Source organism: Eucyclogobius newberryi, unplaced genomic scaffold (assembly GCF_026437365.1).
Source record: "Eucyclogobius newberryi isolate DKJ021-1_F unplaced genomic scaffold, fEucNew1.0.hap1 SCAF_14, whole genome shotgun sequence".
Taxonomy (NCBI): Eukaryota; Metazoa; Chordata; class Actinopteri; order Gobiiformes; family Gobiidae; genus Eucyclogobius; species Eucyclogobius newberryi.
In genome coordinates, this window is record NW_027315768.1 from 21,823,114 (window position 1) to 21,839,375 (window position 16,262).

At 38.7% G+C, this 16,262-nt stretch overlaps 2 protein-coding genes across 4 annotated transcripts; one reads left to right on the forward strand and one right to left on the reverse strand.

Annotated features, from left to right (window-relative positions):
* Positions 1 to 500: 500 nt before the first annotated feature.
* On the reverse strand, positions 501 to 11,414 carry LOC140359781 (MOB-like protein phocein). Of its 3 annotated transcripts, XM_072444955.1 has the most exons (9): positions 11,281 to 11,414; positions 9,903 to 10,058; positions 4,110 to 4,172; positions 3,110 to 3,210; positions 2,992 to 3,034; positions 2,765 to 2,851; positions 2,600 to 2,679; positions 2,416 to 2,527; positions 501 to 2,294 (listed from the first exon to the last, which is right to left on the reverse strand). In XM_072444955.1, the coding sequence occupies exons 1-9, from the start codon at positions 11,281 to 11,283 to the stop codon at positions 2,160 to 2,162; spliced, it is 780 nt and encodes a 259-aa protein (XP_072301056.1). In that variant the 5' UTR covers positions 11,284 to 11,414; the 3' UTR covers positions 501 to 2,159. The 3 variants fall into 3 exon arrangements, with proteins under 3 accessions (XP_072301056.1, XP_072301054.1, XP_072301055.1); XM_072444953.1 differs by lacking the exons at positions 9,903 to 10,058; positions 11,281 to 11,414 and adding an exon at positions 4,755 to 4,867; XM_072444954.1 differs by lacking the exons at positions 501 to 2,294; positions 2,416 to 2,527; positions 2,600 to 2,679; ... (2 more) ...; positions 3,110 to 3,210; positions 4,110 to 4,172 and adding exons at positions 9,475 to 9,668; positions 9,744 to 9,833.
* A 437-nt stretch (positions 11,415 to 11,851) lies between these two features.
* On the forward strand, positions 11,852 to 15,848 carry hspd1 (heat shock 60 protein 1). Its single transcript, XM_072444980.1, has 11 exons — positions 11,852 to 11,980; positions 12,882 to 13,055; positions 13,134 to 13,469; positions 13,546 to 13,641; positions 13,733 to 13,826; positions 13,911 to 14,079; positions 14,173 to 14,272; positions 14,362 to 14,607; positions 14,692 to 14,866; positions 14,948 to 15,126; positions 15,313 to 15,848. Exons 2-11 carry the CDS (start codon positions 12,882 to 12,884, stop codon positions 15,469 to 15,471), a joined length of 1,728 nt encoding a protein of 575 aa, XP_072301081.1. The 5' UTR covers positions 11,852 to 11,980; the 3' UTR covers positions 15,472 to 15,848.
* The last annotated feature ends 414 nt before the right edge of the window (positions 15,849 to 16,262 follow it).

The following is a 16,262-nucleotide window of genomic DNA, read 5'->3' on the forward strand; positions in this document are numbered from 1 at the left end:
GGTACTTTGATTTTCACTCATCACATCAGTCTGTATTGCAGCTTTGTACATATTGTAAAATAGACTTGTCACTGGGAGTTTCAGTTCTCTAACAAATATTGAGATTTAGGCAATTGCTTTTATTTAAGGTGTTAGCACTAGTGTTTCCTGTTTGGCGTCGGTGTTTTAATACTAATGTTTACAATGAAGAGTATTTGGGTTGCACCATGGGAAGGTTGTATATTTCAATGTTTTTATATTAAGAAAATTGTGAATGCCATTTGTTGTAATGCATGTCAAAAGCTGTCAAATGTAAATCAATTGATTCATAAAATCATGTGAATAATAGGTGTTTTTTTTATTAACAGACATGAAAATGTCAACAGTAACAAAATTTTTAGTTCATTAAAAAAACAGTGGGTTGGATTGACAAGACTCCTCCCACAATATAACTTAATGAGGGAGAGGGTAAGAGATGGGAGGTTGTGCTCCTTAACTTCAGTGTAGCCAATATTCCATCCTTTGTTTTTTTGTTGTTGAAAGCAATAAATCTGGCCTCTAGCAGCTGTTTCTGCTTGTAAAATTCATAACAATTACTAATCAATTCAAGCTAAGAGATACTGGGCACGTTTTACACTAAAACAAGGTGTGTCACAAAGCAAGATCAGAGTTGGCGAATACATTTTCCTAAATACTCTTATCAGAGCCCAAAAAGGGAGGATATCTGGCTGCTATTACATGTACAAAGCTAGAGCTTAGATTTCTTTGTTCACTACCACACAAACCACACCTACATTGTGTTTAAGCATAATTAAGTCAGCAGGCTAATTTAGTGATCATAACATGGGACATCCCCAAACAGGATGAGGCAACACAAGCAAATATAGAACAGAAGCAGACACAAAAAGTGAAGCACCATCAGAAAATATGATGTGAAAAAGGGGCAGGGATATTTACAGAGGGAGGCAGTCAGTGTGCCTTTGTCATCAATACAGGTCACCATGATTACATAAAGTTTGCAAATCCAGCTGCTCAAAAGAATAAACAAAAAGGTTCCCTAAAGTGTGAGAGCGGGTCTGTATTCAGAAACAACTGGGCCCCCTAGTGGAAGAAGTACAGCATGACTGAACAGCAATAGTTGATGCTAAATCTCATCTAAGCAGACCTGAGGCCTGTACTACAAAGCTGGATTAGACAGAGAGGTAACTTTGGGGTAAACCCTAGTTAAGTGGTACTACCAGGTGGACCATGTTCTATTGGGGTCGTTGTCCATAGTAACAGGCCCTGAACTCGACCTGTTCCAGACCATGTTATGTTCCCAATTCAGGGACCATATTTCAGCTGCTGAGGTTTGAAAGAGCAAAGAGTTGGAGAGAGAGGAGACATGAAAGACAAGCACAAGTCTCCAGCGCTGCAATGTGCATTTATCAAGCGGAATCATGTTCAAACAAATGCAGCGTATTCAGGTGATGCCTATCGAATATGTCCACTCCCTTATCGTATTACATTAAATACACCTTTCAAGTGAACACTACTAAAATTGTTGTATGCAATTATATTTAAATATGGTGCAACTGTGCACATTTGTATGAGGCTGTGGGTAGACATGCTGCTTGGCACAGGCAAGTGCCGTTCATTCAATCTGGTACTTTATGAGACGTTATTCATGGCTTTTGTACATTGTGTATCAATAATATTTAAATTAACTTTGAGTTAGTAACTCTAATATGCATGGAAGTCATTGATCGCTATGTTACCACTCCACATGCAACCGTGTTTGACCTAATGTTTTTTTATTCCTTATTTAGTGATCATGATTGACAGTTCCTTGTGTCCACTCTTTCCTTCTCCATCACTTTAATTGGTTGGCTGGCACTGACCACACCCATTGTTCCATGAACCTGCTCCATAGTACTGCTTTTCCAGAGACACTCGTGTCTGGGTTAATCTAGGGTTCGAATTCTGCTCTACAAATAAATTTGCCTTGCCTATCTGGGTAAAGCCAGCTTTGTAGTACAGGAGTCTAGTTTAGTCCTATCCTACAGCCAGTGATGCTAGACAAGAGCCTAAATACACTGTAGTGTGTGTCCAGTATGAGTGAGTATGTGTGTCTAAGCCGATCAACCATCACTGTATAAATTGTGTTTACATATTTCTCTTTTATGGCAGCTACTGTATCTTTAGGCTTCGCTCTCCCCCGCTGATGAGGTGTTCTGAACTTCCTCCTCCAGTATGGGCACGATCAGGTTGTCCTTAGACATCAGATTGTACTTCATTACGAAGCGTGTAAACCGGTGACACAGGAACGTTTCATTCTGTAGAAGGAAACAACAAAGGCTAGAATATAATATATTCTAAGACGGTCTTTAATTTACTTTTGTTTTAAAGGGTACAGGCAAGTGTGTTTTCAAAAGTATTTCTCATTAAGTAACCCACCTCATACTTGTCGAATATCTGGCGATGATGAAAGTAGGCATGAGAGAATATCCTATATATGCGACGACACACAGAGCCAAGTTTGGCCACTGATGATTCCTTGATGCTCACCCTTAGAAGATAAGTCTCAATATTAATTCAATAAAACATTAACATTAACAATGATTTCTTAATAGTGACCAACCTGCTAGGAAAGTATTTGTTGCTATTAAGAAGGCAGGCAGCTCCGTCCAGCGTGTGCCTGGTGTAGTCAATGGCAGGGCACTGTTAGGCCGAAAAGTAAAGTGGTCAAAAATGCAATACACACAATTTATGACTTTATTTCAAATGAATGCAATGTTTCTATTGCCTCTTTGGGTGTCTTATGAGCAGCACATAAAAAGATCCACTGCTCTGTGGCTGTCATCTGGGTGCAGGTGTCAGGATGGCACTCGCTCTGAGGAAAACCATGAAATACAAAACTCTTTACAATTTACCATAAAACAAAGCATTCTAAATCCATCTTGAACAGAATATTGGTTGGATGATTATTCAATTTATTTTATCAAATGAAAAGACTATAATCAGATGACATACCTGCAGTTTGACAGCTAACCCATTAAGCTCCAAGCAGAACTGCCTGTGTGTGCAACAGAAAACAAACAGTTAAACAGCAGGTATGTATTGTTTGAAGAGGTTGTGTTGGCAATCATACCTGAGGTGCTCATACTTCCACACACCCTCGTCTTGACCCTCGGGAGGTTCTAGGATTTTGTCAATATTTGAACAATCTGACCGAATATTTTGCTGTATATACTGTAACAGAGTAACAATTCACCAATTACACGTCAAACACCATAAAAACAAAAACAAACATGCTTTGGCATATTTAAAATGTGCACTATGTAACTATTCTGGTATTGGAGTTGGATTAAACTTTTTCATTTCCATGGAGACAAGCAGCTGATGCAACCAGACCACAACAGTATGAATCTGCAGACCCAGAGCTGCCTCCTGTGCTCTGCGTTTCAGATTTTTGGTTTACTGTATAGCGATTCTTATGGCTCAGCACCCTGTCCAATTGAATAATCACCTTGTAGAAATAATTAACCCAAATGCCAGACGGTGTATTTTATTAACATAAGTAAATACTTACATTTTGAGAATATCAATCTAATGCTACCTATATACTTTTTAATAAGACTATTGCAATGGGGATTTTGGAGGACATCATCTTCAGGTTCACAAAGTTTAGCGTTTTGTACGGTATGGGAGACACAAGTGCTTTCAGATACACAAATGTTAATTCAATTAGATAGGGTCTGCTGATTCACATTACTCCCAGGCCATGATACAGTTCAGAAGTTTAATGCCCCATTAAAGAATATTCCAGGCAAAGTTAGTGACATCCCACCAGAGAAGTTGCATAGCATGACTTTACGAAGAGGAATCTTAAGTTAGCCAGGCCTTGAGATAACATAATCTGATCACTTTTGTTAAATCATGGGTATGCTATTCATGGGTTTCAGAGTGATGAAAATCTAGCAGCTGCAAACAAAATATACATATTCTGAAAGAGCAAAAATATCACCCAAGTTACAAACAGGAATCTGAAACCCATGAATAGCACTTATAAGACGAAGAAGGAAGCGTTTTAAGTGTCCCAGACTGTCCACGAGCAGAGTGCAAGTCGCCCTGTTGAAGTGTCCACACACCTGTTGAACAGCGAGGGTGCTGTCCATCTCCTCGAATGATTCATCAGGCCAGTTGTAGAAGTCCTACACAAGGAAGGACATTCAGTCTACATTTTAATGGACATGGTGTAGCTGACATGTAGCAGGATCATAACCAAAATAACAACCAATAAAACTAAAAGTGGCGTCTGTGTCGATGTACAATGACAACGTGCAGACCATTTCAAGATTTAACCCAGTCACTTTGTAGCGATGCAGCTCAGGGAAAATAACGATATATTTCTAATTTACGGCTACGTTTGACATGAACGCTAGCTAGCATAATAGCTTGAAGCCCGACAAACATCCGAACAGCTGAAAGGCAAAGCGATATAAACTAACAGGGTGATCGGTACTCTTTAACATTTACTGCACAGCAATTAAACAAGGGAACTTCAGTTAGAAAATTTAACTGGACGATTGTTTTAAGACCAATTCTCCGGGAAGCGATAAACGGAGCTAGCTTATGTTAGCCTATTGCCCATTTCCAGGTTGGGCCTTCTGATGTTTAGCGTGTTTAGGTGACACACGCAACGCAGAAGGAAATCGCATACATACTCATGAATATGGCTATCGTAGAGACACAACAAAACATATTTCAGTATCTATTTGTTTAGAAAGAAATACCTTTGCCTTGGTTCCAGGCCGATTCCTCCTGAGAACTGCAGTGCCCTCCGCCATGACCATCGCGACAGAATACCCGGATGTAGCGACGCTCTCTGACGTCAGCTGTGACCGTCTGCTCCCGATTGTCTTCAGCTAAACCTTAATAACAAAACCATGGCATCTAAAGTCATTCTATCTTTAAAGTATATGCGGTACTTCTATATAAGATCTATACAACTTATTTTGGGTACATTTATTTTGCATCATGAAAGCACTGAAAATGCAATAAGATGTTTTAATCTGCTGTTGTTGAATTCAGTCCAGACATGGTAAATCCTTGATTAGACAGATTAATGTTAGATAAGTTCCTTTGTCAGGCTCAAACGCTGGAGATTTACCTCAGTCACTTGTTTTACAATAGTGTTAAAAGTTAGGAGAACAACACAACAGGAGGAAATATTTGACTGTTTAGTTATTGTAACAAATCATGCTTAGAATGATCTACAATTGCAATAACATACAAAAGACTACATAATTGTCTTATCAATGAGAAGGACACAGACAGCAATGAATATCAAAGCAGTAAACTCAGTCAACATATTTGCAAATAACTAGTCCTAAAGAGAGTTAATTAAATGACGAAAATTAATAAATCAATTGTGTTTTTTGTCTTTAATCAAATTTATTCCCACTAAAACACCAAAGAAGTCCCGTCAGATGCTAAATGATGATTGGTTGAGAAGTGGGAAGATGTAGGCCATAGGCTGTAACTTAGAATGTGGCTAGAAAATGAATTTCGCTCCACCACATCAAGATTACTTTTCAAAAGTGGTTTTCCAATCTCAAAGATGTACTTGAGCTGGGGGAAAAAGTTCTCCGCATGATTTCTGCCAGTATTTGAGAAAATAGGTGTCGAAGTTGCCAGTTTACCCAAATATGTGACAAATTGGGGTGTACACCCATCTTCATACCTTCTTATTTTTTTCATTCTTTGATTGATTACTTCAGAACTTCAGATTCTCAGAGACATTACTACTTTCTTGGGATGTAAAGTGGTGAGACACTGGGTGCTTCAGTTTATGTGCAAACGTAAGTTAAAAAAACAGTTTTAACAATTCTGCATGTTATCGTTACGCACTTGAAAACTCTTACTCCACATTTAGTGTTCAACTGATGCTTCAACAATGACACATGCTCTAGTCTTGATTCATACTACACTATAAAAACATAATCTAAAAGTAGTATTTTAACCCTTTCAACACCAGTTGCCCATTTGAAGAAAGAAAACATAGGCTATTGGTAAAAGTTTTATTCTATAGAACGGATATAATTGTATGTAATGTATTTTCAATATGAACAAATAATTACAATCATAAAAGCAGTATTTACATCGTGATAAACAGGCTAATTAACATGTGTATCTTTCGATCTAGTATAAGGCAAACTTTCTGCAGAATAGGATATACATACAAACAGAGGAATGATATAAGTATGATTGATGTCAAAATGTGTAAGTACAACACTGGTTTGATTTTTACCTTTTGAGGACGAATATATATCTTGGCAAATTGACAGTAAACAAAGATCAACCTCCTCGGATACATTTACCATGTTAGACAATGTCAATTTATCACTAGCACCTACACACCAAGCTAGTAAGTTATAAAGTTCAATTGGCCCAATCTTTCTGGCAGAGGAAACATTTAGATCCTCTGATGTAGGAGGCCAATTTACATCCATCCTAGGGGCACTCTTGACCGCTTGTTTCAGTAATACACCTGCACTGTAAACTGTCCTTGAGTGCTCTCGCAGTGCAGCATCTTTACCACTTTCTGGCACCATTTCTCCATCACTACATGACATCTCAGAAACTGACATATCAGTTTCAGTTGAAAAATCCTGGTGGAGAAGTCCTGTAGTCTCCGTGGAAACCATTTCACTCAGGTTTCTTCTTGGTGGTTTGTGGAAATTCAGCTGTGGGAAGTCTCGCTGTAATCTCTTCTTCAGAAGATCGGATCTGTAAAAATTAGACAAGGAATAGAAACTCATAAGTATTGATGATTACTATTTTATTTGTGTTTTAGTTTTAGAATTATTATTTTATTTGTGTTTTAGTATCCTATGTTTATTTTGTGTTGTGTTTTAACAGGGTAACCACTTTTCTCACTGGGTTTTCCCTGTATAGATAAATAAAATGAATTGAAAATATGTAGACTCCTGTAGCTAACTGGATTGGTTTGATCTTGAATGAGATTTCATGAATAAACATAGCTGTGATGTTTATCTGATCTTCTATTGTTTTCTTTCATAAACAATAAGAAGAATTTAATTACCGGTAACTTCCATGACCAGGGTGTTTTTTGATGAATTTCTGGAACAGGGACAAGAGCATCTTCATTCTGAGGATTTCCTGATTTTCAATCAGTTGTGTCCGGATGACACAGTGTCACAGAATACTGTATATGCATCGCCGTACTCCCAGACTTTAGGTAACCTGTATAAAGCAAGGAAATGCAGTGATTGGTCAGTGATTGAAATATACTAGCTCACTACAAACAGAAATTTGCTTTGATTCAAACGTCTTTAAAAGTATTGTGTAGTCATTACAATAATTTTCAATTAAATTATGAATTTATCTAAATATATGGAAATATATATATTTTATTTGATTACCAAAATGTTACCTTTCATCACTTGTCTTCTTTGTCAGAAAGCGTGTGTATTCTTTGTAACACCTCTTGTGATTCAATGGCAACACAAACTTTACTTCTGGTACACATCAGGATGGATTCATCTGCTCTTGATTCAGCTGCTTTGAACTAACTTCCCAGCAAAGGAGAAGTAAAAGAATTTCAATCAAGGGTGAGCACAATCAGTAAACAATCGCAAAAGTTGTATTGCCTTTTTATTCAACTCACATCATCATACAGTCTTACATACATTACATCTACACCTACATGTCATAAACTAGGCACACATTCCTATAGTGATCTGTTCTTTTCTTCTGTATCTACCTGTGTTGCATCAATGAAATTTCCCCATGTGGGACAATAAAGGATTATCTTATCTTATCTATGTATATTTTGGCCAACTTGTTTCACTGTGATTAGTCCTATTTACCACAAGCAAGAGAAAACACACATGCAAGAATCAATATATAATCTACTCACCAGCAGTTAAAAGTTTCAGCTTGGACCAATTTATCTTTCTTTGTCTTGTGAGCCTCTTTGATACAGCGATCAACCTTCTGCAAATGATGCAAACTGCAGGAAGTACATCGCTTGACTTTTTAGATGATTTTGTCTTTGCATCTGTGGTAGATCTCAGTCGTTTGGGAGAAGGTGGCAGAGTAGATGTGGTAGATTCACCTTCTCACCCTCGCCATGCTGCCCACAGACCGACTGTATTGACGCAAGCTTTTCAGCACTAGTAACTCGTTTCTTGTCAATGAAACGTCTATAGCATGTAGGGTGAAACGTCTATAGCATGTAGGGTGAAAGCCTGGCTTGTTACTCTCCAGAAAATGAGAAAGATTTCCGTCCGAAGAAGCCACAGAAGACGTAGGATAGTTTTGTTTGGCGAAGTCGTCATTGTGTACACAAACAGCTGCCGCTAACGCGCGGTCTATTCCATCGATTTCTATCCACTTCCGAGCACAAGTCATCAGCTTCCTCCAGCGGACAACAGCCAGTGGCAGTGTATGTTCTTTTTCTACCGCTGAAATGTGTGTGATGCACGTGTTATCCATATTTTCATAGCGTTTTCTATCGGCTCGAGAGACAACATGCCGGTCAGCGGGAGCAGCCATGTTTGATGTTGTTGTAGTAATCTCTCCCCTGATTGGCTGATTCAGAGGCGGAATGATTCAGGCGTAGGGATATTGCGCTATCAGACTGAGAATATAGTTCCGCATTTAAGTTATCGCCGTAAAATAAAGTCTGACGGTAATGCAACAATTGGATGCCAACCGCCATAAAACAACAACAACAACAACTGGCATGATGCGAGTGGAGAACTTTTGGTCATGAGCTAATGGTACAATGATAATTTTATATTTGAAGTGTTTTTTTAGTCTTGTGACAGGTGTAGCGAACTTGAACGATACAGGCTACAGCCTATGGCCTAATGTGATTGGCTGAAGAGTTGCTGAACTATCGCTGGAGATCAAGTTTCCAAATAGTAAAATAGAAATGTAAAAGACTAGCGCTTAGAATAAACTAGTAACTGAACCGGAGTGATTAACTAAATTATGAACAAACCAAACATGATATTTACTAGACCCTTGTTAACAAGGTGCTAATGTAAATCTTGAAGTTAGTTTTTGGACCCCAATTGATTAGTCGACGTGATTAAGACATAGTTTGACGTGGCTTCATTTTACTTTGCAGGTTTTATAAATAAGTTAAAATGTTACGTTGTAAATTGCCAGTAAAGGCATGTTTTAACCCCTGACAAAAACTTACCACGCTGCTTTTACCATCGTCTTGCTGTCCAAAATATTTCTTATACTGTGTCTGAAAATGTCCTGTGCTTTAGTGTAGGAAATAATATAGCCCTCATAGACAAAATAAAGAAATAACAAAATTCACAGTAACAAGCAGTCCCTGAGAATGGCTAAAAAGAGATTAAAGTATATAAACCCAAAGAGAACTGCTATATCCCAAATAATGTATTTCCTGTATAGTAACCTTGGTCACTTGTTTTGCAATATTGTTAAAAGTTAGAACACCACAACAGGAGGTAATATTTGACAGTTTAGTTTTATTGTAACAAAACAATTAGAATTATTTACAATGGCAATAACACACAAAAGAAAATGGAGACTACATCATTTTCTTATCTATGAGAAGGACAAAGACAGCAATGAATATCAAAGCAGTAAACTTAGTCGACATATTTGCCAAGAATGTCTCCATCCCGGAAAAGGAAATAGTCCTAAAGAGAGTTAATAAAATGAAAGAAAATTAATAAACAATTGTTTTTTGTGTTTAATCAAATTAATTCCCTTACCTTGTCCTCTAGACTTATTTTAGTTCCACCATATTCAGGTAGAAGGACCTGCTCTCCAACCTTCACACTCATGGGCAGAATATTTCCTTTCTGGAAAAGAACAAACAATTAATGGCAGATAAAGACACAAAAATTGTCCCCAAGCTTGTCGATAATTACCTGATTTACTGATCCAGGTCCAACTGCTACAACTGTCGCCTGAAGCACTTTGCCTTGTGACTTCTCTGGCAGCATGATGCCCCCTTTAGTGACAGTCTCAGCTGCTAAACGCTCCACCAACACCCGGTCAAACAGGGGTAGGAATTTTCTGAAGGCCTGAAAGTATCCAAAAAAGTTAAAAGAAGGAAAAAAACAAAGAAGGAAACAGAAAATAAGATACTTTCGGAATAGAGAATGCCCTTAAAATGTTGCAAGTTATTTGCAGTTCCCTGAAAGCAAATTTAACTTTCTTCACTAAGTTGGTTTGACTATGTCAGATCAAAAAAAATTAAAAAGGGCATGAGTTAAAGAAAAACAATTTAAAATTTACTATAGGATAAAACATTGGCTTACTATGTACACACAATTTACAGTTAAATTAACAGGTGAAGTGCAGAATGTGTCACAAAGGAAAGGCTTATTAGGTAAAATGTGACCAGACAACTATTGGATAACAGATGTTGATGACCTTGGGTGAAGGTTGCCTGAAAGAGGGATGGGAGGGAACAGGTCACATGATGCAATGGTTAAGTTAGTAGACAGCTGCAGAAAATATATTTCATAGGTGAATGTTTACCTAGCAAGGGTTACAGAGGACAAGGACTGCTCATTGACTAAAAGATAACTTTGATGAGGGTGACAATCAAGGAAACGCGGTTAAGAGTGAGGCCTTACATGTGCATGATTTTAATGACTTGAACCATGACTTAAGGAAACTGCAGCAAATCTCTTCAATTTAGGTTGTTAAGAAACAAAGTATGAAAAATGTATTTCCACCTCAAAATATGCATTATTAAAATAGTGTAAAATATAAATCAGGTGCATAAAAGTTTAAAAGATCCAGAGTTTAATGAGGCACATTTGATTAAAACTCCACAGAGCTAACCAAGGCTTAATGGCAGTGTCAGTGCCACTGCAAACTTCCCATTATGGAAATCAGAGCCTCTAATAGATAAGGATAAGCCATTTGTGGGATTATCAGAAATAATGAAAAAATCTAAACTGAAAACACATTTTCTGAAAACATTGCGAGGTAACGCAAGTTATCCTTGATGCACCTCTCCATGGTCACAAGTCTTTTCCTTGAACTCATTCAAATGGAGTTCTCCTGAATGAACAACATATCCAAGTTACATATTTTAAGACAATATTTGAAATAATATACTTGATTTACAGCCTTGTTTCCACAGTGACCTTGTCAAGCAGATGTTGGCTATGTTCTAGTTAGCAATATCAATAGGTTAGCATCAAGAAGCTAACCGTTAACTAGGCCTTTTCTATGACTTCTCGGCTGTGGGGAAGACTTAACAACAAAAACGTTCAGGGCAAAGTGCCTTACCATTTCTGGATGAGTGCAGTCAGAGGATAAACGTGGAGCTGTACCCCGGTATGTGACACAGCGTGGCTGAATGGGACACACAAGGAGAGTACGACACGTGAAGAATTATCCTGAACTGATCTGCGCATGCGCATATGGTGTAACAAATCATCTCGGCAGAAAGTTCTGGTACGTTTAGACCAAATTGCGTAACTGTCATCTATAGATCAGATTAAATGCTTTTCACATGGCTTATATCATCCACAAAGACGCATGAACGAAACATGACAAACAGTATTAATTTCAATCACATTTTAGTTGGAGCAATGTTGCACAATGTCAACTTTGACCTCCGCCCTTTCCTCCAATGGCACGGGCGAAAATTCTGGAATCGGTAATCCCGGGAACGAGCATTTCCAAGGTCTCTTGCTTATTTATGCATGGATAGAATGAGATTGTTGATTGATCCATCTGCATATAGTATTAAATCTATTCATAGAGTTCCATAATCTTTAGAGTGCAGTGATATAACCGTATCAAGAGAAACAAACGTTGAGACTTTCATTATTCATGGTCCGGGGTGCGCCGGCAAATTACCCGGATGTGAAAGGCCATGTGCAGTCTCATCTGAAAAAGCCTCGCACCTCACTGCTGTCCTCAGCCTCACTTATATCACACCGAGGAGCAGACTAGCACCTGGCAGACCAACTTTACCGCAAAAGTAAGGACTGTCATCTAACACAGCTCTTCTCTAATTGTAATGAATGTTATAGATTAACCAACGCGTGGTTCTATAAAGCGAGCTTTGAATGTGTCGCATATGTTCACATGTGTATTATATCAATGCTAGTTTTACTCCTTGTTAGCTAGCATTCAGTGATCAGATCCATGACGGAGGTTCCTTCGTCTTTCCAGCGACAGATGGTCGTGACTACTCACGTGCAGATCAGATATGTTTTTTTTAGTTTGTCGTAGCTAAATGATTAGATCATTCAACTTTCTAGTAGCTCTGCAGCTTTAAAAAGTCACTTTATCTTAGTTACTCTCTGATCAAAGTGCGTTATTTGCACCTCGTGTAGTTGTACATTAGGGCTGTTTAGAGTGTAAAGTGTGAACTGGACAGTCTGGTCAGTGATGGAGCGGCGCTTCCGCACATGCCTTTTTAATTTGACCTTGTGACGCACGACCCGTGGAGGGCACGTGGGGTAACCAGGAACTCATTGAGGAGTCGTTAAAAATTAGCAGTCTTAAACACACATACACTGACTGAGAAATAGTTTGTATTGCATGTTGGCAAAGGTGATCCAAATCACTTGTAAAATCATGCTTTTGGTTGACTCATATAGTTTCACTGATCAATAATAGTATCTGTATGATGTTGCGATTAAAAGTATAATGTAACAAAACGTATTTTTTCATAATTTTATATCAGCTGAGGTTAGTTTTTACAGCACATTTCTAAAATTCTCATTTCATTCATTGGTGGCAGTGCCACTAGTAACTATTATGCAGAATTGCCCCTTAATACAATATAGACGTTTTGATAGTAGATAAATTAATTTGTTGTGGGAATCAGATTTTTTAGGAATTAATCAAGCACTGGGTTATTTGTCCTCTTGCAGATGTTCCGTTTACCCACAGTGATGAAGCAGGTCAGACCAGTGTGCAGGGCACTGGCACCTCATCTCACTCGAGCATATGCCAAGGAAGTAAAGTTTGGTGCAGATGCCCGAGCACTTATGCTGCAGGGAGTGGATCTGCTGGCTGATACTGTGGCCGTTACTATGGGTCCAAAAGTAAGTGTTTTATTTTGATTTTAGATTATCAGTATTTAATCCATTTGCAAACTACTCATTGTTTGTCATCTTTTTCAGGGTCGCACTGTCATCATTGAGCAGTCGTGGGGCAGCCCTAAGGTCACAAAGGATGGCGTAACAGTAGCTAAAGCCATTGATCTGAAGGACAAGTACAAGAACATTGGAGCCAAGCTGGTTCAGGATGTGGCCAATAACACTAATGAAGAGGCGGGAGATGGCACGACCACTGCAACTGTACTGGCTCGAGCCATCGCCAAAGAGGGCTTTGATACCATCAGCAAAGGGGCCAACCCTGTGGAAATCCGCCGTGGAGTGATGATGGCTGTGGAACATGTGATAAAAGAGCTGCAAATGCTCTCCAAACCAGTAACTACACCAGAGGAGATTGCACAGGTATGCCTTTACAGTGTTATTGTAACTGTAAGCTTTTGACCTACATTTATACCATTTCTTTTTTTGAATCTTGTAGGTCGCTACCATTTCCGCCAATGGAGATGTGGAAATTGGTACTATTATTTCCAATGCCATGAAAAAAGTGGGCCGCAAAGGAGTTATCACTGTCAAGGTTGGTTGGAAGTTATTTACAGCAGCATAGTGAATAATTAACTTTTTATTTTGTAGTTCAGTGTTCATGTTTGTTCTCTGCCTCTTTTTAGGATGGAAAAACTCTTCATGATGAGTTGGAAATAATTGAGGGCATGAAGTTTGACCGAGGTTACATCTCTCCTTATTTCATCAACACTACCAAAGGTAAACTTGATTTGCTTAAAGTATTTAAATCTGAAACTTTTAATCGGTACTCTGACTTTTAGTTAACATTGTCTTTTCCCACAGGTCAGAAATGTGAGTTTCAAGATGCCTACTTACTGCTGAGTGACAAGAAAATCTCAACTGTACAGAGCATTGTGCCTGCTTTGGAAATTGCCAATCAGCACCGCAAGCCTTTGGTCATTGTAGCAGAAGATGTGGATGGAGAAGCCCTCAGCACACTGGTTCTCAACAGGTACATCAAATCTAAATGCATGTTAACTCATTTTAGTACTGACTGTTGGATTTGATCTGTTCTGATGGATGTATTTTATTGTATTACTTTCAGACTCAAGGTTGGGCTGCAAGTAGTGGCAGTAAAAGCCCCTGGATTTGGTGACAACAGAAAAAACCAGCTGAGAGACATGGCCATCGCCACTGGGGGCACTGTAAGTCAATCATTTTTACTAGCTTTGCTTTGACACAACGCAAGTCTAATGCATAGTAAAAATAATAATCTTGAATTTGATATTTGTAGGTTTTTGGAGATGAGACTATAAGCTTGGCTCTTGAAGACATTCAGGCTCATGACTTTGGAAAAGTTGGTGAAGTACAGATAACCAAGGACGACACCCTGCTGCTGAGGGGTGGAGGCAGCTCAGCCGAAATTGAGAAGCGTGCTGGAGAGATCGTAGAGCAGTTGGAAAACACCACCAGTGACTATGAAAAGGAGAAACTCAATGAGAGACTTGCCAAGCTGTCCGATGGAGTTGCTGTGCTAAAGGTATGTGTTTCTAATTGGCCAAGAAGTTTTAGTTAGGAATAAGTCTGGATTATGGTTTTTTTTTTATTGTTTTAATGTCTGTAGATTGGAGGAACTAGTGACGTGGAGGTGAATGAGAAGAAGGATCGTGTGACTGACGCTTTGAATGCCACACGAGCTGCTGTGGAGGAGGGCATTGTTCCCGGAGGAGGCTGTGCACTGCTGCGCTGCATCCCATCACTAGATAGCATTAAAACCACCAACTCAGACCAGCAGATAGGTTTGTTATAAAGGAACTCTCATTTCTCACACAATCCTCATTTTCCTTCCTCATGAACTTATATTTTAACTTCTGTTTTAGGTGTGGACATTATTAGGAGAGCGCTCCGTATCCCTGCCATGACCATTGCCAAAAACGCTGGTGTGGAGGGCTCTCTGGTGGTAGAGAAGATCCTGCAGGGACCACAAGAGATCGGCTACGATGCTCTACTGGGAGAATATGTCAATATGGTTGAGAAGGGCATCATTGACCCCACTAAGGTACAGTACATTTTTATACTGACAAGTCAAAATCCTACAGCAATGTAGATTAAACTGACTAGTGTGTGTCTGTGTCCCAATTTCTACATTTGCATATTGCAGGACAATACTGATCAATATTTTAGAATGTAAAAATAAATGTAAATCAATTAATATATACGGTACAATTAATTGTTTTGTCTCCAGGTTGTAAGAACTGCACTACTGGATGCAGCTGGAGTAGCTTCACTCCTCGCCACAGCTGAGGCTGTCATCACGGAGATCCCTAAAGAGGAGAAGGAGATGCCTGGTGGAATGGGAGGAATGGGGGGCATGGGAGGAATGGGAGGTGGCATGGGTTTCTAAGATGATTTCTATGACTTGTTGAACTAATGGACATAAGGTTGGCAGAGATAGGAAACATCCTGCAAGAACCTGTTCACCCACGTTTACCCACGTTTACCCAAATCTGCCATTAGTGACTTTGATGGATAAGTTGGAGCTCATTACAGTCTGGCCCTGCATCGAATCATGGTTTCTTCAACATAGCAGACAAACTGGATGAAGGATTATCTCCACAGCATCATAACATCCCTCCACAAACCTTCAGTCGGTGTTCGTTAACTTCTGTTTTTCATATGTTTAATTATTTCCTTTTTATATTTGTTATGGTTTTGGCTGATACTTATTGGTTCAAAATCTGTTGTGTAATTTGATTAAATCAATTTTGTTACAAAGTTCAAGTTGTGTCTGAAGTAATGTTTTCAGTCCCAATATTTGTACAATAATTATTGTGAAGGCCCTTTTTGATGCTGAAGGTATATTTTGGTGTCCAGTTTGATTATTCTGTTCAATATAGTTATTAAAATGGTACATTTTTAAAACTATCACGAGTAATATTGGCCTTGTTAGTAATGCATGTATTCAAAGTGGAGGTAAATGAAGAAATCCTGGTGGCTTCACCACTTTAAACCTGGCCATATCAATTCTTGCAGAATTAGTTTCAAACTCTTGTGCAGAACTATATTCAGAGTAACCCACACCAATCTGGCACGGCTAACCATAGTTAGCCATTCTCACAGCAGGCGATCAGTTGTGTTTTAGGCATCTTCACGTGTCAACTTTGTAAAAATAATATTTGTATAATCTAAAATGTG

Excerpts from the sequence above, each read along its gene's own strand:
- LOC140359781 (XM_072444955.1), bottom strand. Across the intron at positions 3,211-4,109 it reads GCACCCTCGCTGTTCAACAG|TATATACAGCAAAATATTCG; the intron begins GTGTGTGGACAC and ends ACTCTGTTACAG. Across the intron at positions 3,035-3,109 it reads TGGAAGTATGAGCACCTCAG|GCAGTTCTGCTTGGAGCTTA; the intron begins GTATGATTGCCA and ends TTGCACACACAG.
- hspd1 (XM_072444980.1), top strand. The coding sequence starts at position 12,882 with ATGTTCCGTTTACCCACAGTGATGAAGCAGGTCAGACCAGTGTGCAGG. Across the intron at positions 13,470-13,545 it reads CACCAGAGGAGATTGCACAG|GTCGCTACCATTTCCGCCAA; the intron begins GTATGCCTTTAC and ends TGAATCTTGTAG. Across the intron at positions 13,827-13,910 it reads TTTCATCAACACTACCAAAG|GTCAGAAATGTGAGTTTCAA; the intron begins GTAAACTTGATT and ends CTTTTCCCACAG.